At 52.3% G+C, this 26238-nt stretch overlaps 1 protein-coding gene across 20 annotated transcripts in view; it reads right to left on the bottom strand.

Moving 5' to 3' along the window:
- The window catches only part of SLC26A2 (solute carrier family 26 member 2), a 92951-nt gene that overhangs the window by 7582 nt on the left and 59131 nt on the right, over nt 1-26238 (bottom strand). For 3 of the 20 annotated variants that reach the window (XM_085015102.1, XM_085015100.1, XM_085015099.1), the window contains 3 exons: nt 24187-24413; nt 7238-7414; nt 1162-1885 (listed from right to left, as the gene is read on the bottom strand). In XM_085015102.1, the coding sequence (XP_084871228.1) occupies nt 1162-1863 (702 nt within the window). In that variant the 5' untranslated portion in view covers nt 1864-1885; nt 7238-7414; nt 24187-24413. Of the gene's footprint in view, nt 1-483; nt 1886-7237; nt 7415-13553; nt 13816-14298; nt 14393-20762; nt 20991-21820; nt 22324-22633; nt 22879-23796; nt 23917-24186; nt 24414-26238 lie in introns of those variants that run through there. The other 17 variants (XM_085015108.1, XM_085015097.1, XM_085015105.1 and 14 more) reach the window with 17 other exon arrangements.

The raw sequence follows: 26238 nt of genomic DNA, 5'->3' as shown, positions 1-26238 counted from the left end.
ATTGATTTGCTTTTTAGTATCGCACACGCAGCACATGGAAGTTCGCAGGCTAGGGGTCTGGGGTCGAATCAGAGCTACAGCTGCCAGCCTACACCACAGCCACAGCAACGCGCGACCCCAGCCACGTCTTTGACCTCCACTGCAATACAATGCCGGATCCTTAACCCACTGAGCAAGGCCAGGGACTGAATCCGCATCCTCACAGAGACCTCAGGTCCTTAACCCACGGAGCCGCAGTGGGAACTCCTGCACTATTTGCATCTGTATATCCACATGTGCTCACGCCATACCACTTCCCACCTTAGCTGTGCATCCTCAAACATGTAACATTTTGTATCTTTTTTTTCTCCTCCCAGTGATTCCTCTGAACTCCACCGCCTCCTTCCTCATTCCTGGCAAGGATCCTAACGAAAGAGCCAAAATGGGCTTGAGGGGCACAGCCCCTCTGCACACCGTGCCTCCCTGTCCCCCGTCCACGCGCACCTGCAAGGGAGACACCCTCCGCTCCCCAGTCGGGCTCCGGGCGCCTGCAACAGAAAAGAGGCTTGACGCTGGCAGTGACTCCAGACGCCCAAAGGCAGAGGCGTGACGGTGGCTGCGACTAGGAGGTTGCAGGACAGACCCAAGAATTTCATTCTAGTCCTTCTCGCAGCGGCTAGTATGAAACAGTGGTCCCCAGCATGTCCCTCCCCAAAGGCCAAGAAAACTGTCCTCAGTGAGAGCCACTCACAGAGCAGCAGTCCTGGAAGCAGCGGGGGAGGCGGCGGTTTGAAAGCCCCTGCACGCCCCTCTGCCGAGCCCCCGTCACCCTGCGCCTGCAAAGGCTCTTCCACTAGCCAGCCACACGGAACTCCAGCCAATCTGCGAGTTCTCCATGGATAAAATCAACCAGTTGTACAGCGGGTCGGAGGTCCCTCTCCGATTTGAACTTTTAGAGCCAAATCATCAGATTCTGGCTGACTGAAATTCCCTGCTGAAGAGGAAGCCAGGGGTTCAGAAAACAGAAGCCGCTCTCTTACTGCGGAGGCAAACTCGACCTCTCACGCACCCGGGCAGCCCGGCAACGGCCGTTCACGTGCCGGTCCTGAGGCCCTCGGATCTGAGCCTTCGTGCACAGCGATTTCTCCGCCAGAGACAAGCACCTGTCCCGCCGCCTCCTACCTGATAGACTCCGGCCATGAAGGTCACAGTGCTGCCAACGGCGATGGCGTAGCAATTTTTGTCGCAGGTCTTGTCTGCCGTCTGATTGAACGCCGAGCTCCCGTTGGAAAGCACGCCTAGGGCGGCAGGGGCGTGGGCCGCGTCATAGCCGGCTCTGGCTAGTTCCCGGTCGACCACTTCACCGATCATGAGGCACAGCACTCCGAAGATGCCCACAGAGATGTGCCGGGACGTCCCCAGGAGAAAGTAGATGATGCTGGCAAAGAAGGAGGTGTACAGGCCGTAGACGGGCTCCTGGGCGGCCAGGAGGGAGTAGGCGATGGACTGCGGCACCAGCAAGATGCCCACGATCAGGCCGGACATGGCGTCTCCCAAGAGGTTCTTCTTCAGGTTGTACTTTGGGAGCCATCGCAACACAGGAAAGAAACCCAGGATCTTGTTTTTGGCTTTGGCCTGACTGCACTGGCAGCTCTTCCGCAGCCTCCTGAGGACAGCCTGCCCGAGGCTGGCCCTGCGTCTCTCCCGAGGCTCCAAGCAGATCCTGGGACGAGGGCTGCGCGGCTCGTCCGTCTCCAGCGGCTTGAGGTCAGCGCCCGCCTCCTCTTCGTGCTCCAGGTGGATGCTGGACGGACGAGACTGGACGCCGCCTTCGACCGAGTCCTTGGCGGAAAGGCCGTCCTGCTCTTCGCTTTTCAAAGGCATTTCTGGAGAGAGGTTTCGCCTCCTGCCCCGGAGAAAATACCCGGATAAGTGGCCACGCACGCCTCCCCGCGCGCACACGGACCGGGCCCGCCTGCCACTCGGGAGGGCTAGAGGCCCGTGGCGACGGAGGGTACCCTGCCGTCACCTCCAGTGGTTGAGCCCCACTGGCCCTCATCAGGGCAAAGAGAAGCAAAGCACAACCCACCAGGCCAAAGCCGAGCCTCCCTGCGCCCAGGCCTCCCCACGGCGCCAGCGCTCCTGGACCTTCCGCCGCCTCTGGCCGGCTCCCCGGGCGGCGTCTCTCTCCAGAAACGCTCTCGGGGCAGCTGTCTCCTCCTTTCTCCATGCGATTCACTGCCTTCTTTTTGGGGTGTCCACCCCCAGGGGCGCTGCCGGGAGGAAGAGCTCACCCTGAACCCCGACACCATCTTATCTCCAAGTCCCTGAAACAAGGAGTAGGCTCTCTTCGTTTTCCGAAGGACGAGTCCCTTTTACATGACGCACCAGAGAGACCGTGTGAGTAACAGAATAAAGATGAAGTGGCGTTCCCATCGTGGCGCAGTGGTGAACGACCCCGACTAGCATCCAGGAGGACGCGGTTCAACCCCTGGCCTGGCTCAGGGGCTAAGGATCCGGCGTTGCCATGAGCTGTGGTGTAGGTCGCAGGCTCGGCTCGGATCTAGTGTTGCTGTGGCTGTGGTGTAGGCCAGTGGCTACAGCTCCGATTCGACCCCTAGCCTGGGAACCTCCATATGCCCCGAGTATGGCCCTAAAAAAGAAAAGAAAAGACACATGCACCTGTATGTTCACTGCAGCAGTATTCACAGCAGTCAGGACATGGGAACACCCCAAATGTCCACCGACAGATGACTGGATTAGGAAGATGTGGTACATATATACAATGGAATACTACTCAGCCATAAAAAAGAACGCAAGAATGCCATTTGCAGCAACGTGGATGCAACTAAAGACTCTCATACCGAGTGAAGTCAGTCAGAAAGAGAAAGACAAATACCTCATGATATCACCTGTGACTGGAATCTAATACACAGGCACAAATGAACCTTCCCACAGAAAAGAAACTCATGGACTTGGAGAACAGACGTGTGGTTGCCAAGGGGGAGGGCGAGGGAGGACTGGGAGGGACTGGGAGGGACTGGGAGTCAGGGGCTAAGAGATGCAAGTTGCGGCACTGGGAGTGGATAAGCAAGGGGATCCTGGTGTCCAGCGCAGGGGACTCTCTCTGTTCACGTGTGATGGAGCCGGATGGGGGGTAATGTGAGAAGCAGACTGTATTGTATACATGTGCGACGGGCTCGCTGTGCTGGACGCAGAGCTGAGAGGATACTATACATCAACCATAAGAGAAAAACAAGAACCTTAGAAAGAAAGAAAGACAAAAGGACTACAGAGAAACAGAAAGAGGTAAAAATAAGCAGAACGAGAGGAGGGACAGCAACGCCAAGGACGGGAAGTCTGGTCAGGGGAGAAGGACAGACGGGCGGAGCAGCGGCCCAGCACCCTCGAGCCAGTGCCCTCGTGCCCCCGCTTAGGGTGGCTTTCCGCCCTACTGCCCACCACGAGCCAAGCACTTCTGTTTTCTATTGCTGCTTTTTAGGGCTGCACCCGCGGCACATGGACGTTCCCAGGTTAGCGTTCAGCTTGGAGCTACAGGTACCGGCCTGGACCACAGCCGAGCCATGTGGGAGCCTTAGCCCACTGAGCGAGGCCAGGGATCGAACCCACGTCCTCGTGGGTACTGGTCGGCCCCGTACTGCTGAGCCACGACAGGAACCCTCCCCCGTCACTTTTAAAACCTAGCTGAGTGCTCTGCTTCCCGGCCGCGAGGACGGCGTCTGGCCACACGGACACCCCGGCGGCGGCACCAGCCGCACGCTGGTAGAGACCCGTCCCCGCTCCGGGAGGAGAGGACGGCCTGTTCCCCCCTCTCGTCACCAACAAGGAGCAGGAACCCCGAGAGAGCAGCTTCCAAAACGTCTGAATGAGGGGAAGAAGGAACGAATAAACTCAATCACGTCTGCGGCCAGGAAGAGAGAAAATGCATCAGGTAAAGGCCTCGGGAAGGTTCCTGTTTCAGAACTGACATAAAGACAGCCCTTGCGATGGAGCCCCCGTTGTAGTTCGGAGGTAAGGAACCCAACTAGGAACCATGAGGATGCAGGTGTGACCCCTGGCCTCGCCCTGTGGGTTAAAGATCCGGCAATGCCGTGAGCTGCAGTGATGCAGCTTGGATCCCGCGTTGCTGGTTGCTGCGACTGGGGTGTAGGCGGGCAGCTACAGCGCCGATTCGACCCCTGGCCTGGGAACTTCCCTACGCCATGGGTGTGGCCCAATAAAAGCTTTATGTGTGTGTGTGCATATGTGTGTATGTATACACGTGTCTCTATGTATAGGTGTGTGTGTGCATATGTGTGTATGTATACACGTGTCTCTATGTATAGGTGTGTGTGTGCATATGTGTGTATGTATACACGTGTCTCTATGTATAGGTGTATATAGGTGTGTGTGTGCATATGTATGTATACACGTGTCTCTATGTATAGGTATCTATAGGTGTGTGTGCACGTGTGTGTGTGTGCACGTGTGTGTGTGTATACACGTGTCTTTATGTATAGGTGTATATATAGGTGTGTGTGTGCACGTGTGTGTGTATACACGTGTCTCTATATATAGGTGTATATATAGGTGTAGGTGTGCACGTGTGTGTATACACGTGTCTATGTATAGGTGTATATATAGGTGTGTGTGTGCACGTGTGTGTATATACATGTGTCTCTATGTATAGGTGTATATATAGATGTGTGTGCACGTGTGTGTGTATACACGTGTCTCTATGTATAGGTGTATATATAGGTGTGTGTGTACACGTGTGTATGTATACACGTGTCTATGTATAGGTGTATATATAGGTGTGTGTGTGCATGTGTGTGTGTGTATACACATGTCTCTATGTATAGGTGTATATATAGGTGTGTGTGTGCACGTGTGTGTGTGCACGTGTGTGTATGTATACACGTGTCTCTATAGGTGTATATATAGGTGTGTGTGTGCATATGTGTGTATGTATACACGTGTCTCTATGTATAGGTGTATATATAGGTGTGTGTGTGCACGTGTGTGTATGTATACACATGTCTCTATAGGTGTATATATAGGTGTGTGTGTGCATATGTATGTATACACGTGTCTATGTATAGGTGTATCTATAGGTGTGTGTGCACGCACGTGTGTGTGTATACACGTGTCTCTGTATAGGTGTATATATAGGTGTGGGTGTGTACGTGTGTGTGTGCACGTGTCTCTATAGGTGTATATATAGGAGTGTGTGTGCACGTGTGTGTGTGTATACACATGTCTCTGTATAGGTGTATATATAGGTGTGTGTGTGCATATGTGTATATGTATACACGTGTCTCTATGTATAGGTGTATCTATAGGAGTGTGTGTGCATGTGTGTGTGTGTATACACGTGTCTCTATGTATAGGTGTATCTATAGGTGTGTGTGTGCACGTGTGTGTGTGTATACACGTGTCTCTATGTATAGGTGTATATATAGGTGTGGGTGTGCACGTGTGCATCTATGACTCTGTCGGCAGACATGTTTCTGCCATCTCTTCTCAGCCTCTTTGCTGAAAACTCCATCTTGTCCTGTTCCCTGTACCCCATCTTCCCGCTTGGAGGACGGTCGCAGGGCTGGTGAAGGACTCCGGCTGAAGCACAGAGACCTAAAGGCAGAAGCGACGCCTGGGCTCCGCTGAAGGAGGACCTCAGGCGTTGGTGTGGGCACGCCAGCTGCACAAGCAGCTATGTCCCGTTGAAAGAAGAGGAAGAGGAACCCGTGGCCCCAGGGGTTTATGAGCCGTCGTTAGCGGACTACGCATCAGCAGAGAGAAGCGAGGTGCAGACGCGGCTCGCAGACAGGCACGGCCGCCGCGGAAGCACCGCGATGGTTCTCTAGACGCTCTGCACGGAGAGCCAAGGCCAAGCCTCCTCAGATGCGAATGACTGTTGAACGCCTAAAGGTCGGAGTCAAAGCTTTACCAGCTACCGGCTATGTGACTCTTAAAATACAGAACTCCTAAGATAATAAAAACCCCCTCTATCCTGCACCTACAACCCTCCTCCCTTGACAGTCATCCTCGAGAGCACAACAGAGCAGTGTGGCTTCCTGAGGCGGGGCTCTTGGTCCCCGAGACCCTGAGTCCCCGGTTCCCACCTTTACTTAAGAGAAATGTCTCTGTGTCTTGTTTTATGTTAACTTTTTTCTTAAGTTTCACAGCCCCCGATCTTCAGCCCTGTCCTCTGAGCTGGTCTCGGCGTATGTACATGTGTGTGTGTGTATGTGTATGTGTGGGTATATGCATATGTGTGTATACACATGTACGTGTGTATGTGTATATATGTATGTGTGTAAATGTATGTGCATGCGTGTGTGTATATGTATGTATACATGTATATATAGGTGTGTGTGCACGTGTGTGTATATGTATACATTGTGTATATGTATATATGTGTGTATGTGTATTGTACATGTGTGTATATATGTGCGCATGTGTATATGCATATGTGTGTACATGTGTATGTGTATATAATTGTATACATGTGTACGTCAATGTATGTATATGTGCACATGCATGTGTGCGTTTATATGTGTGTGCATGTATGTATACATGTGTGAATGTACGTGTGTATGGGTATATGTGTATACATATGTACGTCAATGTATGTATATGTGCACGTGCATGTGTGTGTTTATATGTGTATGTGTGTATATGTGTGCATGTATGTATACATGTGTGAATGTATGTGTGTATGGGTATATAAGTGTATACATGTGTACATCAATGTATGTATATGTGCAGTGCACATGTTTATATGTGTATGTGCGTGCGCGTGTATGTATACATGTGTGAGTGTACATGTGTGTATGTGTGTGTATATAAGTGTATACATATGTGTCAATGTGCATATGCGCATATGCATGTGTATGTGTGCATATGTATTTGTGTGTGTGTTTATATGTATGTGTGTGCATGTATGTATACATGTGTGAATGTGTGTGTATGTATATATAGGTGTATATATATGCGCGCACGTGTGTGTGTGTGTGTGTGTATACATGCTTATGTATAGATATAAGGTAGGCCCTTGTGAGGCTGCGTATGCCTGATATTGCCAAGATGCCATGAGCCATTCAAGAGCACAGCATTTGTAAACGTAACTCACATTAATTTTGTTTAGGACGGAGGGGCTAAGCCGGTCATGCCACTGAACAAGAGTGAACGAACAGGTACTTTGATGGTCTTGATAAACAGACAAGGAAGAAAGGAACGTACTGAGACGACCACTCACCCTGAGCAGGTCAATCAGACTGGAGGACACACACAGCGGCTCTTCATTCCTCAAGGCAACTGGTCTAGGATTCTCCTCTCACGTCCTGCTTCCAGGCCAAGCCAGGTGGAGTGCATTCCTCACGTCCTTCTATTTTAAAGTAGCTCTTAGGGATTTCTAGGTCAAAAGATTCCACACCTAAGATATGCAAAAGAGGCATAAGAAAAATCTAACAAAATGCAAATCCTGCCCTATATGGAAGCTAGCTGGAAAAAGGAAAAAGATAAAAATTAATGCCAGAAAGTGCAATGGAGTAATGGAAGCTGTAAGAAAGAACAGAACTGAGGGAGTTCCCTTCGTAACTCAGCAGTTAACAAAGCCAACTAGGATCCATGAGGATGTGGGTTCAATCCCTGGCCTCGCTCAGTGGGTGAAGGATCCGGCATTGCTGTGAGCCGTGGTGTAGGTTGCAGACCTGGCTCGGATCCCGCATTGCTGTGGCTCTGGTGTAGGTCAGCAGCTGCAGCTCCGATTTGATCCCTAGCCTGGGAACCTCCATATACTACAGTGCAACCCTAGAATAGCAAAAACAAAAAGCCAAAAGAGAGAGAGAACAGAATTGAAATTCTAAAAGTGAAAAACTCAGTAAACAGATAGAAGGAATGCCTCTGACAGGATCGCCAGACCTCACAGAGTCAAAGAAAGAATCAGAGAAACTGAAGATAGATCAAGAGAAATTACCCAAACTGAAACAGAAAAACAGGATTTTTAAAAAATCAGTAATAACGTAAGAGAACATTCAAGAGCTGTGAGACGTATTAAGCAATCTAACTTACACATAATTAAAACCCCAAAAGGAGAAGACAGAGAATGGGTCGAAGAACCACTTGGAGACGTAACCATCAAGAATTTTCCACACTTAGTGACACCAAACTGCCAGTCTGAGTCTCAGAGAACAGAAGGACAAACACAAAACTCAACAAAAGCGCAGCACCACCTCACCTGCACGTGTCACACTCAGACCGCTGAAAAACAAAAGACAAAGATAAAATTCTAAGGACAGCCCAAGGGGAAAAAAGCACACAGTACACACACAGGAACAAAGATCGGAGTTACAGCAGACTCCTCACCGGAAACCACATGAGCCAGAAGACGGAGTGAGGCCTTCACCGCAGGAATCATAACTCAGAATTCTGTAATCAGGGAAAATATACTTGGAAGGATGAAGACAAAATGAAAACTTTCTCAGGCAAAAAAATCAAGTGTACGGAATGTACAACACAGAAATAAAGTCTAAGAAATGGAACAAATGAAAGTGAAATAATATCCATTTTAAAATAAAAAATCTTTAACTGCTCTAAAAGACAACTGTTTAAAGCAAAAAGAGAAATGCATTTGTTTATAGCACATGTAAAATAAAACACCTAATAACAAGAGCACAACGAATGGAAGAGGGGATTAAGAATAATAACATTTTAACAAGAAATAAAAGGTATCCGAATTGGAAGGGAAGAGGCAAGACTGTCATTATATGTAGATGACACACTGCATATAGAGGAAAATATATATTTATATACCATACATAGAAATATGTGGGCCTATATACAGAAAACCCTCGGGACTACACAAAACTACTAGAACTGATAAATTCAACAAGGTAGCAGGACACAAGGTTAACATTCAGAAGCTGGTTGCATTTCTTCACACCAACAATGAAACAACAAAAAGGGAATGTAAAAACAATACCTTTTAAAATCACACACACACACAAAAAAACAAAACCACCTAGGAATGAACCCGACCAAGAAGATGAAAGACATATACCGAGAACACCAAACATTAACACAGGAAATTACAGAGGACTCGAAGAAATGGAAAGGTGTCCCACGCCGCCGGATTGGAAGAATTAATATTGTTAAAATGGCCACACGACCCACAGCCATCCACAGATTCAATGCGATCCCTCTCAAACAGCCACGGCATTTTCCACAGAACTAGAACAAATAATTCTAACCTTTACATGGCACCAAAAAAGACACAGAATCGCCAAAGCAATGCTGAGGAGAAAGAACGAGATGGGATGCACAGCCCTCCTAGGCCTCAGGAGATGCTGCAAAGCTACAGTCATCAGAACAGCACGGCACTGGCACAGGAAAAGGCAAGCGGCTCGATGCATGAGAAGAGAGCCCGAAATAAGCCTGCATACACACGGTCGGTGCGTTTCTGACAGAGGAGGTAAGAAGACACAGCAGTAGAAACACCGTCTCTCCCGCAAGCGGTGCTGGGAAAGGGGACAAGGGCATGGGAGTCGATGAGGCTGGAACACACCTCACACCGGGCACCAAAACAAACTCAAAATGGCTTAAGGACTTAAACATAAGCCAGGACACCAGAAAACTCCTACAAGGGAACACAAGCAAAACATGCTTTTCTTAGCTCAGTCTCCCAAAGCAAGAGAAATAAAACCAAAAATAAACAAATGGGACCTAATCCAGCTTACGAGGTCTTGCACAGCAAAGGACACTCGCCATAAGGAAAACACAAAGACAGTCGATAGAATGGGGCAAAGGATTAGCAGATGATGCGGTCAACACGGGCTTCACTTCCAAACTAAACGAACAGCTTATACAACCCGAAAACAAACCAAAAAGCCAACTGGAAAGTGGGCAGAAGACCCAAATAGACATTTCTCCAAAGAAGACACACAAATGGCCAAGAGGCCCATGAAAAAGTGCTCAACACCACTGACTAGAGAAATGAAATCAAAGCGCAAATGAGGGGCCACCTCTCGCCAGTCCGAGTGGCCGCCACCAAGATGTCTACAAAGGCCAAACGCGGGACAGGCTGTGGGGGAAGGGCCCCTCCTCCTCCGTCCACGGGATGCGATGGGACACAACCCGCAGGTACCTCAGGAAGCTCCACACAGAGCCCCGGATGAGCCAGCGAGCCCACGCCTGGGCATCTATCTGGGTGAGCCTTTCGCCGAAAAGGACACATGCACCCCGATGCTCCCTGCAGCACTTCTCGCGGTCGCCAAGCCATGGAAGCAGCCCAGCTGTCCACGGACAGAAGGCTGGATCAACACGATGCAGCCTGTGTACACACCGAATACCACTCGGCCATGACAAAGAAGTAGCGCCATTCACAGGCACACGGATGGAGCTAGAGACTCTTACAAGGCGACCCAAGTCAGACAGAGACAAACACCACATGATGCCGCTTACATGTGGCATCTAAAATGTAACACAAATGAACCTGTCTGTGAAACAGAAACACAGTCACGGACGAGAACAGAGCTGGGGTTGCCAAAGGGGCCGGGGTGGGGGTGGGGGAAGGACTGGGGGCTGGGGTAGCAGACGGAGGTGAGCCAGGCCCTACTGCAGAGCACGGAGCGCTGCACTGGGGGCCCCAGGACAACCTACAACGGACGGGAGCTCCAAGCGTGTGTCTACGTGCATGCACACACACGTGGGTACGGAGCTGTGTGTGTGTGCATGCACACCCACATATGCGTCTGTATGTACACACGACTGAATCAATTTGCTGTACTTGAGAAAGCAAGGCAACACTGTATTCAATCAGCTATATTTCAATTTAAAAAAGAGTTATAAAGTCATAGGCTAGATACGAGGTAGTGCAGTATGATGAGAAGCGAGGCTCTGACTAAAGGCGTATAATGTAAACTCATGGGTAACCACTAAAATTTTAAAGATGTAAATAGTGAGTTAATTGTAGAGATAAAACAGAATCATAAAAAAATCCCAACTACCCTAAAAGAAAAGACTCAAAACAGATGGGGACGCACTGGGAACAGACCGAGCCAGAGGGCAAATTTAATCCAAACATAAAATAATCAGGTCGAATGTGAAGAGTCTGCGGACGCCAGTCACAGAGGCAGATCTTAAGAAGTCAGACTCAACCGTGTGCTGCCCGTGAGAACCCACTTTAACGTAAAGCTGCAGACGGAAGGACGGACTTGCCCGACGGAGTCCTGGACGGAGCCGGTCAGTGCCTGAGCCGGGTAATACAACGCAATTTCACGACTCCGAGAATTGACCTGTTCTGGCCCATCGGCGCTCTAACTGGCCTGCTCGACCTTCGCGACCTCTAAGTGGAAATGCAGCCACCCCCACGCCCCAGCTTCACCCACCTGCCACCTATGCGTGACCCGGCGCTGAGAGCTACCAGCGTGCGCCCAAGTCTCTGGGTCTCTGGGTCTCTGGCCCCCCGGCTCGCGACGCGCGAGGGGCTCCCCAGCCCCCAGCCCGAGTCCAGACACTGTCCGCCGTCTGCGACCATCCCAGCCAGGCCCCGAACGCGCCTCAAAACCTACCTTAGCACCCCAAACCATATAAAACGACACTAAAAACGCCCTGAGACTGAACTGTAGGTGTGACCCGACCTCTGAAAAGCTTCAGCTCCTCGAGCGCGAATGCTTTTTCCAAAAGAGGAATGAAGATACTACTAAGCACACAACTGGAATACCGAAAAACAGGATGCAAGGCACTATTTAATTTCAGGTGGAAAGAGCTACTTTGGAGCACGTTTTTCAAATATCCGGTTATGCACCAAAATCCTCGCACTTCCCCAAGCCTGCGACTGCTTTCAAGTCTGCTGATCACCCTGTTCACGACCATTAAGAAGTTAGTGTTTATCCCTGAAACAGAGCCGACCGCCAAACCTGCATTTTAAGAAAACTGGAATACAGGTGACACATCCCGTGAAATTCCGTAAAACAGGATTCTCCGGTGTATCATCCAGGGCTGTTTCTCCGATACCCACACTGATCACTGCGCGTGGGGAAGAGAAGCATTCAAGGGGCGGTTCCCGTCGTGGTGCAGTGGCAAGGGGCCCGACTAGGATCCACGAGGCTGCGGGTTCGAGCCCTGCCCTCGCTCAGTGGGTTTTGGATCTGGCCTTGCTGCGGCTGTGGTGGAGGCCGGTGGCTACAGCTGCGACTGGACCCCTGGCCTGGGAACCTCTGTATGCCGCAGGTGCAACCCTAGAGAAGACCAAAAAAAAAAAAAAAAAAAAAGAAAGCAAGCAGCCTGATCAGGTGACCAAAGAGCAGCACTGGCGCCAGAGCTGGCGAATTCCTGAGCGTCTAAGAGCCCAGGACTAGCAGAGCAGCAGCGCTGCTGTGCAAGTCTGACAGCAGCGGGCCAACGTCTTTGAAATTTAGCAGACAAGAGAGAAACAATCCCTACTTCTGCTAAGTAATTACAGCATATAAGCCTAACCAACATGCCTATCAAAGGGTTGTGTAGCTTGTGAGACTGAAATGCTTTTGCAGAAGGCGACCGTCTCAGAGCCTGGCAGCGTCGCCTCTGAAACACAACGGTTCCCCACTCATGCCTGTGACGACGCCCCACGCGTGCTACGTAAAACACAAGCTCAAACGCGGCTCCACCAACGCTCCCTCCCTGCGCAAGCAAGTCCCTCCCCTTGCATCTATGTTGGTCTTGCAACCTGAGCAGAAGTGACACTGCCACATCCAGTCCTCGACCCTAGGCTCTTGGCGACGGCTCTTTCCCCCTGAAGCCAGGTGCAGGGGGGCCTCGAACCACCATGTCGTAAGGAGGCCGAGCTCGTCGCGTGACAAGGACGTGGAGAAGCAGCAAAGCGTTAGATGTTCCAGTGAAGTTTCCTTGGAAGTTCCAGCACAGCCAAAATGCCAACTGGGGAGTTCTCGTTGTGGCTCAGTGAGTTAAGGACCTGATGTTGTCTCTGTGAGGATGCGGGTTCGAACCCTGGCCTCGCTCAGTGGATGAAGGATCTGGCGTTACTGCAAGCTGCAGTGTAGGTCAAAGATGCAGCTCGGGGAGTTCCCGTCGTGGCGCAGTGGTTAACGAATCTGACTAGTAACCATGAAGTTGCAGGTTTCATCCCTGGCCTCGCTCAGTGGGTTAAGGACCCGGCATTGCCGTGAGCTGGGGTGTAGGCTGCAGACGCAGCTCAGATCCGAGTTGCTGTGGCTCTGGTGTAGGCCGGCGGCTACAGCTCCGATTACACCCCCAGCCTGGGAACCTCCATATGCCATGGGAGCAGCCCTAGAAATGGCAAAAAGACAAAAAAAAAAAAAAAGACGTGGCCCGGATCTGGTGCTGCCATGGCTGTAGCACAGCCCACAACTGCAGCTCTGATTCAACCCCTAGCTCAGGAACTTCCATCTGCCGCAAATGTGGCCATTAAAAAAAAAGTCAACTGAATGCAAAGAACTGAGTGATCCTAGCTGACATCATCAGAGGAAGAAAAACCACTCAACTAAAGGCCACTCACGCCACCCACAGAACCAGAAGAAAAAATGTTCTTAACTTTAGGGCAATAGGTAACTCACAGACTCCAAACCTGCCAATCATCAACTGCGTGTAATCGCATCCTGAGACGCCACAAGAGGCTTGTTGGAATGTCTTTCTTCTGACAGATTTTCACCGGTGTGTTCACGAGGAGTCTCAGACCACGCTCGAAACGAGCATCACCGCCGAAAGGCAAAGGGAGCAGCGCCAGTCCTGAAAGTCTCCTTCCAGGACAACCCCAGACTCACTGGGCAGATGCTGCAGTAATGACCCGCACCTCTGGCTGAGGGCGATGCTTCCTTCCTACAATAATGGAGTGATTCGTTAAAAAAAAAAAATAAAACAGGAGTTCCCGTCATGGCGCAGGGCGTAACGAATCCGACTAGGAACCATGAGGTTGCGGGTTCGATCCCTGGCCTCGCTCAGTCGGTTAAGGATCCAGTGTTGCCGTGACCTGTGGTGTAGGTTGAAGACAGCATAGGCCAGTGGCTGCAGCTCCGATTCAACCCCTGGCCTGGGAACCTCCACATGCCGCAGGAGCGGCCCTAGAAAAGGCAAAAAGACCAAAATAAGTAAATAGATAAATAAAACATACAGACAGAAAACAACCTTTTTCTGACAGAGCCCATGAAAAGCCATCTTGCAACTGTATCTCCCTTTCAGGCAACCTGAATTTGTTACCCAAACCCATGTGGCTACTATTTTTCCCCTTCACAGAACTGATAGCCAAGGACACAACCCCAAGCCGCCTTTTCAAGCGCCTGACCTTACTGGGGTTGGACTTACGGTTTAGGAACCTGCTGGAGCCAGGAAGTTCCCTCCCTTTCGAGAATAAGACGCTGATTCATCGTAAAATCAATCAATTACAAAAACGAAAGCTGCCAAGTCGCGTGACCAGCGCGGCTCCGCAGGGACACTTCGTGAGGCCCTGGGCTCTGCCACCCGCACCGGAGACCCAAGGACGAGGGAGGACGTGGGAAAGGGCGGCGAGACGGAGCGAGAAGGAGCGAGAGGGGAGCCCAGCGGGAGCCGCGCTGGGGCTGGGGAAGGAGGAGAAGCGAGCCTGAGGGGTCGACAGCTCTGGAGGCTGAGGGAGGGCGGGGCGGCAAGGCACGTGGGCAGAGTCTGGAGCGCCCCGACTGCCAGCCTAAGAAAGGCAGACGTTCCGGAAACGAACCAACCAAAACACGAGCAGAAGACCTGAGCAGACTTCTCGCCAAAGACGACATACGGATGCCAACGGGCACGTGAAAAATGCTCAGCACCCCTGATTATTAGAGAAACGCAAACCCAGCCACAATGGGGGACCCCCACACCCGTCCGAATGGCCGCCACTCATAAATCCGCAATAACAAATGCTGGGGGAGGAGAAAAGGGACCCCTCCTGCACTGTTGGCGGGTGGGTAAGCTGGCAGAGCCACGAAGGAGAACAGCAGGTTCCTCAGAAAACTAGGCATGGAACCACCCTATGAGCCAGCCATCCCACGCCTGGGCACGTATCCGGACAAAACTGTAACTCAGAAAGACACGTGTGCCCCTCTGTCCACTGCAGCACTATTCACAACAGCAGGACACGGAAACAACCTAAGTGTCCTCTGACAGACAAATGGACTAAGAAGACTTGGTACATACACACAATGGACTCCTACTCAGCCATCAGTAAGAATGAAACCATGCCATCTGCAGCAACACAGACGCAACCAGAGACTCGCACACTGAGTGAAATCAGAAAAACAAATACCAGGAGTTCCTGTTGTGGCTCAGCAGAAATGAATCTGACTAGTATCCATGAGGATGCGGGTTCAATCCCTGGCCTCGCTCACTAGGTTAAGGATCTGGCGTTGCTGTGAGCTGAAGTGTACTTTGCAGATATGGCTCAGATCCCGCATTGCTGTGGCTGTGGTGTAGGCCGGCAGCTGTAGCTCCGATTCAACCCCTAGCCTAGGAACTTCCATATGCTGTGGGTACAGCCCTAAAAAAAAGGCAAAAAAAAAAGGGAAGAAAAACAAATACCACGAGATCACTTACATATGGAATCTAAAATATGACACAAATGAACCTGTTTACAGAACAGAAACAGACTCTCAGACATGGAGAACCGACCTGTGACTGCCCAGGGGGAGGGGGAGGGAGTGGGACGGACGGGGAGTCTGGGGTTCGCAGATGCAAACTGTTCCATTCAGAATGGACAGACAGGAGTTCCCTTCGTGGCACAGTGGTTAACGAATCTGACTGGGGACCATGAGGTTGCAGGTCTGATCCCTGGCCTCACTCAAGGGTTAAGGATCTGGTGTCGCCACGAGCTGTGCTGCAGCTCCAAGAGGTGGCTCAGATCCGGTGTTGCTGTGGCTGTAACATAGGCCGGTAGCTGCAGCTTCGATTCGACCCCTAGCCTGGGAGCCCCCATATACTGAGGGTGTAGCCCTAAAAAGCAAAAACAAAACAAAACAAAAGTCTGTTGAATATAGGCTTGACCTGGTTTTAATTAATTATTTATTTTGCTTTTCTGCTTTTTAGGGCCACACCCACGGCATATGGAAGGTCCCAGGCTAGGGGCTGAATCGGAGCTACAGCTGCCAGCCTATACCACAGCCACAGAAACACGGGATCTGAGCCGCATCTGCGACCTACACCACAGCTCACAGCAACGCTGGATCCTTAACCCACTGAGCAAGGCCAGGGATCGAACCTGCAACCTCATGGTTCCTAGTTGGGTTCATTGCCACTGAGCCACAATGGGAACTCCCAGGTTATTTTTTAAAGTTACTTTAACAAAAAGATTTTTTCAAGAAAAATTAACTCAGACTTTTAAAATCTGATTTTTGTTTCTTTGAAAGATCACTGACACGTTGCACTGAGAACATGAGACAGCACAAACCCCGTGGAAGACAGGCTGGCAGTGCCTCCGCAGTTGCAGAGAACTGCTAGGTGACCCAGCAACTCCGCCCCAAGGAGCACATGGCAACGGCATGGCTGTACACCAGCTTCCTAACGGCATTACTCCCAGCAGTCAATGGTGCCGACAACCCCAGTATCCATCCACAGACACATGAGGAGTTCCCGCTGGGGCTCAGGAGGTTAAGAACCTGACAAGCATCCATGAGGATGCAGGTCTGATCCCTGGCCTCACTCAGTGGGTTAAGGATTCAGCGTTGCTGTGAGTTAGGGTGTAGGTTACAGACTCGGCTCAGATGTGGCACTGCCATGACTGTGGCGCAGGCTGGCAGCTGCAGCTCCCTTTCGACCCCAGCCTGGGAACTTCCATGTGCTGCAGGTACAGCCCTAAAAAGGACAAAAAAAAAAGGTAAATGGGGCAAGAGTATGGTCTAAGCCACACAATGAAGTATAACTTACTAGTCACTTAAAAGAAGCGAAGTTGTGATACTCTTCCTCTGTGACACAGATGAGCCAAAGGCCAGATTCAGAAGGACACATAGTACATGATTCCACTGAGATTAAACACCCGGAACAAGCAAACGTCTAACAGATTAGAGGTTGCCGGGGACAGGGGATGGAGGGCTACTGCTTAATGGTGACGGAGTTTGTTTCAACTTTTGGAAACAGATTGCAGTTGTGGTGGTGGTTACACAAAGTGAGAATGTACTTAATGCTACTGAATTATACATTTAAAATGGTTAAAACGGCCAGTGCTGGAGTTCCCGCTGTGGCTCAGTGGTAATGAACCCAACGAGTACCCATGAGGATGCGAGTTTGACCCTTGGCCCCACCACGTGGGTTAAGGATCCACATTGCCATGAGCTGTGGTGTAGGTCGCAGACGTGGCTCAGATCCCCCGTTGCTGTGGCTGCGGTGCAGGCCGGCAACTACAGCTCTGATTCAACCCCTAGCCTGGGAGCCTCCATATGCTGCAGGTGTGGCCGTAAAAGGACTAAAACAAAAACGAAAAAAAAAGGCCAACGTTAGGTTAGATATGTCTGAACAAACGCAAACCAGAAGGGAGCAAAGCACCGCACTGCGGGTCCCACACGACACCTGGAAAGGGATGACATCTCTGGAAGCACAGTCAGAGGTAAGGATGTGTGGTACGAGCCAGAATGCCGACCCGTTAATAACAGAAACTTACAGCAAACAAAGGAAATACAGCATCATCCCAGGAAGTACGAAATAACCCAAATGAAGACAGAGAGCAGAAGTAAACACTCATATGTAAAATAACCGAGCAGCTCCCTCGAGGCTCAGCAAGTTAAGGGGCCGGTGTTGTCACTCCAGTGGCCTAGGTTGCTGCTGTGGCGCAGGTTCAATTCCCGGCCTGGGAACTTCCACGTGCTTTTATTTTTTGAGTGGCCAAAAAATTCAAAAAATTAAGGTAAAATAACCTAGAGCTAAAGTTTGCGGAAAACTTGAAACATTCTAACATGAACCCAACATTACTGCAAAAAAAGTCTCCACCAAAAAAGTCTCTTCAGTGGAAAAACCTCAGCTACACTAGGCTGAAGAGGCGTGGACTGTGCAGTCCCCAAGTAATTTTCCAGCACTTACACGGCTTAGACGCAGACCCGTGGCCAGAATCAAAACCCGTGCGATTCACACCTACTCCCTGTCTGGGGACTGCTTGTTCCGAAACCCGCTGCAAGACGGCTGCGCCGAAGGGGCGGCCCCGCTTCACAAGCCACCGACTGTTCCCGCTTGGCCGCATCTGCATCCTCATCCCCCCGCCCCCCCCACCCCCCCAGCTGGTTCGTGGGGGATTTTTCTTCCCGAACTACGTGAAAGCCGCACCAGCCCTCGCCTTCCGCACGGAACTGGACCCAGGTTTCTGCCCACCAGCCCATGCTGCTGCCTCGTCTTCAAGGGGGGCACCGTGAACAACGGGGTGCCACGCTGTCCGAGGCCGCCCTCGGGACACCCGCCGTGGCTCCGCACGGCCTGCCAGGCGCGCTCCGAGGCTGGGCAGACGTGGCTCTCGGCCAACCAGCCTCCCACGGCCTCGCCCCCGCCCGTGTCCCCGCCGCCGGTGCAGGAAAAGACGAGGGCTCCTGGCCCCCTCGGGGCCTCTGGTCACTCCGTTCCTTCCGTCTGGACGCCGGTCCCTTCTGTGGCCACCTGGCCTGGTCCTTTTCTAACCCTGTAAGGCCCACCTCCAAGGCCACGGGAAAACGGGGCTGCAGCATCTCAGGCTCTCCCGACACAGGACATGCACCTACCGAGCACCTGAGCCGACACGTCCCTCAAACCCGAGTGTCCTTTCAGGGCAGACAGCAGGTCACTCTCATCTGTACAGGACCCAGACCTGAACCCACCTCTCCCACCAGCTACGTATGGTTATTCATCTATGTTGCTGAAATGAATCAACGGGTCGAGTTTCAATCTTCCTGGAGTTCCCACTGTGGTGCAGTGGGTTAAGGACCTGGCGTTGCCACCGCTGTGGCGCAGCTCACAGATGCGGCTTGGACTCAGTCCCTGGCCCAGAAACTTCCATATACTGTGGGTGTAGCCAAAATAGGGGGAAAAAAATTCCTCATTTTCCAGGTATCACACATGATTAACGACATCCATTGAAGTCTGTGATACAAAAGGAACCCGCACCACAAGGCCGGCAAAGGGGCCGCAAGCACGATGACACACTGGTTCTTGTATCCAACCTAATACGAGATAACCAAGCCCGGAGAGGAAAGCAGCTCAGTGTGAAACCCAAGAAAAGAGCTGCTCCTTGCACAGTAAGCCACTGCTTTCAAGGTCCCGTCCCCATCTTCTCCTTGCTCCTTCAATCGACCTGAGAGCAGACTCTGAATTCCTCTTCCCCAACACGGGAAAAATCCAAGTTTAGCCACTTCCTCAACTAGCAGGACCAGATTCTCAAATCCTCATCTTTCAACGTCCACGCTTGGCTCTTTCTAAAAGACCACAGTGCCCCTAAATCTGTTTCCTTGCTGAGAGTCTTAGGAGCTAATTCAAAGCATTACTGTTGTGGCCAGGTGCTCAACTCATTTCTGAGTCTATCATTAATTTTAACATTGGGTACCGTTCGCGGCTGTATCCCCGGTGCCTTGAACCATGTACAGCACTGACAGGTGCCTAACAAACTTGTGTTGAGCAAATGGACGAAGAATCGTTTAAGATCTATGCGGCAAAGCAGGACATACTCCCGCCGCCCACTCCCACACACCGTAACCAAGCTTGTGTCAAGAAGTTAGAGGCTGGCAGAGTTGCCGTCATGGCACAGTGGTAACAAATCCAACTAGAAACCATGAGGCTGCAGGTTCGATCCCTGGCCTCGCTCAGTGGGTTAAGGATCCGGCACCGCCGTGAGCTGTGGTGTAGGTTGCACATTCGGCTCAGATCCCACATTGCTGTGGTTGTGGCGTAGGCTGGCAGTTGTAGCTCCGATTTGACTCCTAGCCTGGGAACTTCCGAATGCCGTGGGTGCAGCCCTAAGAAACAAACCAAGAAAAAGAAAAAGAAATTAAAGTCTGGCCAGCCTCTCTTGGGGATTTACACTTATTAAAAGGACTGTTGGAGTTCCCATCATGGCGCAGCGGAAACGAATCCGACTAGGAACCAGAACTTTGCAGGTTCAATCCCTGGCCTCCCTCAGTGGGTTAAGGATCCAGCGTTGCCATGAGCTGTGGTGTAGGTAACAGACATGGACTGGATCCTGCATTGCTGTGCCTGTGGTGTAGGCCGGCAGCTGCAGCTCCAATTAGACCCCTAGCCTGGGAACCTACCTATGCCACGGGCGCGGCCCTAAAAAGCAAAAAAAAAAAAAGATCAAAAGGAATGTCAATGCTCAAAACACACTCAGTGAATCAAATCTAGGTCTCGCCAAAGCCCTGACACGGGATCTCTAGCTCCTCCCGCAGGAGGCAGCCAGCTGCAGCCCAATGACATCCAACACGGGGATGTGCTGAAACGCAAACCCAGGGAGGAGACCCAAGATGCGCCCGGGTGACTCTGAGCCACTGGGCCAAGGACCTTATCTGGAGAATCACGAGGTATGTTCTGGAGTCAGACCGATCTCCACTGAGATCCCAGCTACACTGGTCAACAGCTGTACAGCACTGGGTAAAAAACGTCATTTTATTCAGCTTAGCTGCTCACCTGTAAACTGAGAAGAGCATTACCCAACTTGCAGTGCTGTCTTAAAACTAACCCAAGCACAAGTTCCCGGGTAGCCTAGCGGGTTCAGGATCTAGTATGGTCCCCACCGTGGCTCAGGTCACTGCTGTGACATGGGCTGAAGCCCTGGCCCAGGAACTTTTACGTGTCATCAGCACAGCCAAAAAACTAACCTGGTTGCTCCCGTCGTGGCACAGCAGAATCGAATGAGACTTAGGAACCATGAGGATGTGGGTTCGAGCCCCGGCCTCACTCACTGGGTTAAGGATCTGGCATTGCCGTGTGCTGTGGTGTGAGCTGCAGACCCGGCTGGGATCCTGCGTTGCTGTGGCTGTGGCGGAGGCCAGCAGCTGCAGCTCTGATTCACCCCCTGGGAACTTTCATGTACCCTGGGTGCAGCCCTAAAAAGATGAAAAAATAAAGTTTTTTTAAAAACCTAACCCAAGTTAAGTACATGGCACAGGACTGGCACACAGCATTTGCTTGATGACAGCTATTCGTCTCCATCCCTCCTCCTTCTGAGGGGAAAAAAAAAATGGGCTTACTTCTTGCCAACAGGTGTGGCTCCCCGTTTTTACTGACTGAAATTTTTTTTTTTTTTTTTTGCTTTTTAGGGCCGCACCCACCGCATATGGAAATTCCCAGGCTAGGGCTGAATCGGAGCTACAGCTGCTGGTGTACACCCCAGCCACAGCAACGCGGGTTCCCCGACCCACTGGAGGGAGGCCAGGGATCAAAAGCACATCCTCACGGGCACTAGTCAGCTTCACTTCTGCTGCTCCCCAACAGGAACTCGCTGAAGGGAGGATTTGAGCTCATTCTTACACTTGAGCAAGATTACACGACACCAGGTCCTTAATAAAACATAAAGGGTGGATGATGAAGAGTTGGCAAGAGACTAAGTTTGTGAAACGGTGTCTTGAGGATGCAGATGGTATGAAATGGGGTTTATCAGTGCCCAGGCTCAAGCGCTTGGACTTTTCAGTTGTTCAGTGAGGACTCTGACAAAATAATCTAAAGATGGAAGTATTGTGCTTTTTACCGCCACACCTGTGCCATATGGAAGTTTCCAGGCTGAGTCAAATGGGAGTTGCAGCTGCCTGCCTACACCACACCACGGCAACGCCGGATCCTTAACCCACTGAGAGAGGCCAGGGATTGAAACGCATCCTCGTGGATACTAGTCGGGCTTGATACCGCTGAGCCACAACAGGAACTTCCACTGACTGACCTTTTAGGACAAGACTTCTGCTGAATCCAATGCTGGATGTCACATCAGTTCCAGATTTCACACCAAGAGCCCCAGCGACAAGGAGGACAAAAGGGCACTAGAAGGGGTGTCCGGGAGGAGTTTACCTCCCTAATGTTTCCAACACACTGCGGTCCCTGGTCTTTGCGAGGAAGGGGCCCCGCCTGATAATTTATGAGTTTGGTAGAGGGGGGTCCAAGTCTTAGCCCTGCGAGTGACTCCGGTTCTGACTTCAGGCCAGGCTCTGGTCCTCTCCGTGTCCTCTCGGGGTCTCCACCCATCCAGCGAAATAATTTCAACTTAGGCTATGAGTCTCAAAGAAGCGCAGGTCCTGATTTGCACTTAGCCAGGAGTGCCGCTTTTTAAAACCAAGATAATCAAGTCCTCTCTCCGCTGGAGCCTCGGTTCCCCCATGTGTCTAAGGCGCTGCGGGCGTCTCTTAGCTCCCCGGTCCTGCTCCCAGGTATCCAGGTCCGCGATGAGCACTAGGGAAGGTGCGGGGACCCGGAATGATGGGCGGCTGGGGGTGGGCAGCCCTCAGCCGCAGGAGGGTGGTCGGGATCACCCCAAGAGGTGGGGACCGGGGTTCCGACGCTAGACCCGCCTCCGCCCTGCGGACCAAGGACGCAGCCCCACGCACGCCCCCTCCCAAGCCCGGCCACCGCGCCCGCGGGGACCCTTGGTGCGGGCGACCCCTGGTGCGGGCTTCCTCCCACCGCGCCCGGGACACAGCTAACCGCGCGGAGGTTGGCACCGCTCTCTCCCCGCGTCTCGAGGCCGCTCCCCGCTGCTCACCTCTGGGGTCCGGGCACCCCGCGCGCCCTCGCTCCCAGGCGCGTCCTCCGCCTGGCGGGACCGAGCTGACTCGGTGACGCGGGCAGAGGCAGCCCACGCCCGGCCGTGCCTCGCTTTTAAGCGGCCGGTCCCCTCGTCCGCCCATCGCCCGGCCCCTGCAGAAGGCGGGGCCGGCCGGTCCCGGCGAGGGAGGGGAGCGCGTCGGCGAAGCCCGCAGGTGCCCGCCGAGAGGGGCGGAAGGCGCCGGGCGGAATCCCCGCATGCGCAGTCACCGGATCCCGCAGAAGAGCGATGCGGCCGCCGGCCAATGACGCGGCCGGACTGGCGGGGGTGCCGCCCCCTGGCCGCTCTCCTCCTCACGATTGGCTGCCCTGTGCAGAGGGAGCCACGCGTCCGGGTTTTTAGGGGCTTTGTCCTCCGCTCTGCGTATCTGTGAGTCATCTTCGAAGCAGGCAGGTCACGGGTGCTCCGCCTGTTCTCCGCCTGTTCTCCGCCTGAAGCGGAGGGGATGGCAAAGAAGCAGTACGCCGAGGGGGGGCGTTGGGGAAATGCTCAACTGAGGGCAGTAAGCGGGCGTTTGCCAGGGTCATCGTCCTTATCTCTAACTCCTTCGGACTCCGTTCCCTCCCACCCATCGCGCTTTGTAGAGACAGCGAGGCTCGGAATGGGAAAAAGTCAGCTAGAAAGTTACCGGCTTTTGTTGCTCCTGCGTAGTTTACGCGCCACCGAAAGTCCTGTTTGGCCAGAGGCTCTTTTAAAGTTGTAAAGGAAAATATAAAAATGAGTTATTCCCCTCCGCTCAGTGGGTGAAGGACCCAGCTGTTGCTCTGTGAGTTTGCAGGTTTGGCACCCTGGCCTTGCTCAGTGGGTTGCAGCTCTTACGTTGTCCACTAGCTCTGGCGTACGTCTCAGAGGCCCCTGGGATCCGGCGTTGCCGTGGCTGTGGCAGAGGCTGCAGCTGCAGCTCTGGTTAGAACCCCAACTCGGGGAACTTTCCTATGGCACAGGTGCGGCAGTGAAAGGAAAACCATATGCATGAAATGTAATTACAGTCCTCATTTAAAACCCTCCGTGACCTTCCTTGACGTTCATAGATAATAGCAAACTTCTCCCTATGCCCTCAAAACCCTGACTGCTGGGGGCCCCAGCCCCTTACTTCTCACCTCGGATCTCGCCCTCCCTTGTTCCTCGCCATCCTCCTGGCCTCCTTTTCTTGCCAAGCTTGTTCTCTTTCTGGACTGAACACTAGTCAGTACGTGGTTTCTACTCGGCTTTCCTGTCTCAGCCTAAACGCCCGCCCACCCTTGGCTTGGCTGGGGCCCAGCCCCTCACTTCCTGGCATATCCTCTTGACTTAACTCTGCCCACACTGGGCACCCTGATACTGGGTATGTGTAAATTTGTATGTTTTGCGTCGTGTTTTGCCACGGAGGTCCCACCGATGAGAGGATGGATGGGGGCGAGAGCGGATCTTTGAAGGAAGCAGAATGGTTAACTCCTCTCCCTCCCTTTCCAGTGGGCTCGCTACTGTCTTTAAGGACCACCTTTTCTTACCCCGAGAGGAGCCTCAAGTTTCTGCCACCCGCCTGCTTCAGAGCTTTCAAAAGTCTCAGGTCGAAACACCTGGGTTCTCCTCCCAGTGCTGCCCTCACCGCCGGGACGAGTCCATCTCACGCAATGGTCGCGCCTCTCCAAGGGTCGTAAAAGGCTCCACACCCAGCGTTCTGGCGGGGTCAATAAAACAATCCGTGTGTGAAAGCACTTGGTCCACTCCCTGTGAGCTGCAAAACAAGCAGAGTGACAACAGTGGACAATTTCTGGATATTTATTTCCGGATGCAGAAAGCTATACATTTGTTGTCTTATTTAAGCCCCACAGCAGCTTTTGAAGTGATGCTATATTTATGACTCTCTTTCTTTCTTTTTTTTTTTTTTTTTTTGTCTTTTTGCCATTTCTTGGGCCCTACCCACGGCATATGGAGGTTCCCAGGCTAGGGGTCGAATTGGAACTGTAGCTGCCAACCTACACCACAGCCACAGCAACGTGGGATCCTTAACCCACTGAGCAAGGCCAGGGATTGAACCCACAACCTCATGGTTCCTAGTTGGATTCGTTAACCACTGCGCCACAGCGGGAACTCCATTTATGATTCTCCCTTCCTTAGTGAGGACATGAGACTCAGAGATGCTAGGTGACTTATCCAAGGTCCCACAGTTAGGAAATGACAATAGTGGAGTTCCCATCGTGGCGCAGCGGAAGTGAATCCGACTAGTACCCGTGAGGACGCAGGTTCCATCCCTGGCCTCGCTCAGCGGGTTAAGGATCAGCGTTGCCGTGACCTGTGGTGTACCAGCACGTATCTGGCATTGCTGTGGCTGTGGTGTAGGCCAGCAGATGCAGCTCCGATTCAATGCCTAGCCTGAACACCTCCGTATACCTCGGGTGCGGCCCTAAAAAGAAAAAAAAAAAAAAAGAGAGAGACTAGTTTAATTCAATAATGGCTACCATTTTCTCTCTCTTATTCCGTAGTTCCAATCTACGCCACAGGGGAGGGAACTGAGGCTTGGACTATCGTTACTTAGCAAGGCCGCTCCTGTGACACGTCGTGGATGCCAAGGGGACAGAGATGGATTTTCCTCCTGGTGGCTGTCGGATGCCAACGGCCTTCAGGTTCGCCGTTGGCGTCTCGGTCCCTCCCAGTTCAGCGCCCGGGCTGCTATTTAACGTGTGGTCCCCGTCTTCTCACATACGCATCCTCGGGGCGCCCAGGGAGCTGGGCTCTGTGGGCCACTCCTACCTTATCTTCGTCATGCCCAGTTCTCTGCAGCAGGCAGCTAAGGTGGGAAGCAGGTAACCGGATCCCTGCTGATGGGACGCTGGCTAAATGAGAAGCTGCCTTCCCTCAGCAGCAGCATGGCAGCAGCCCAGCCAGCCAGACCCCGGAGCCCCCCAGCCCTCCCAGCTAAGCCTGGGCGTTTTCCCTCCTGTCGGGTGCAGGGTTCACAGCGGTGACTGGCGGACGGAGGGTCCCATACTGTAGCCATTGCTCTGCCCCAACCTGCTCGCCAAAGAGTAGCTGACGGTTGCTAACGGGGGATGTCTTGGGCCAGCAGAGGAGTCATCCCAGCTTAGAAACCACTTCAGGATCGCACTTCCTCAGCCGCTCCTGAGCACACGCTCTTCCCATGAAGGACAGGGCGCTTCCTATGAGACGCCGCTACTGAACTGACGGGTTCTGATTTGCTGGGTGGGGGTTAGGATCCGCGCAGCAGGTTTAGCATCCCGTGTTGTCACTGCTAGAACTGCTTTACTTTTTTTTCCCACTGTGCCTGCAGCAGGTGGAAGTTCCTGGGCCAAGGACTGAGCCTGTGCCACCGCAGCGACCCAAGCCACTGCAGTGACAACATGGGATCCTGAACCCGCTGCACTGCAAGGGAACTCCACTTTTTTTTTTTTTTTTTTTTGCTTTTTATTTATGTATGTATTTTTAGGGCTGCACCTGCAGCATATGGAAGTTCCCAGGCTAGGGGTCCAATTGGAGCTACAGCCGCCAGCAGAGAAAGAACACCCAGCAAATCCGGACCACTGCAGGCGTTCTTTCTCTGC

Source organism: Sus scrofa, chromosome 2 (genome assembly GCF_054392235.1).
Source record: "Sus scrofa isolate SSC_HxYL_T2T_F1_AM1 chromosome 2, Sscrofa_HxYL_maternal_Yorkshire_Landrace_v2.0, whole genome shotgun sequence".
Lineage (NCBI taxonomy): Eukaryota > Metazoa > Chordata > Mammalia > Artiodactyla > Suidae > Sus > Sus scrofa.
This window is presented reverse-complemented; position numbering and strand designations above follow the sequence as displayed.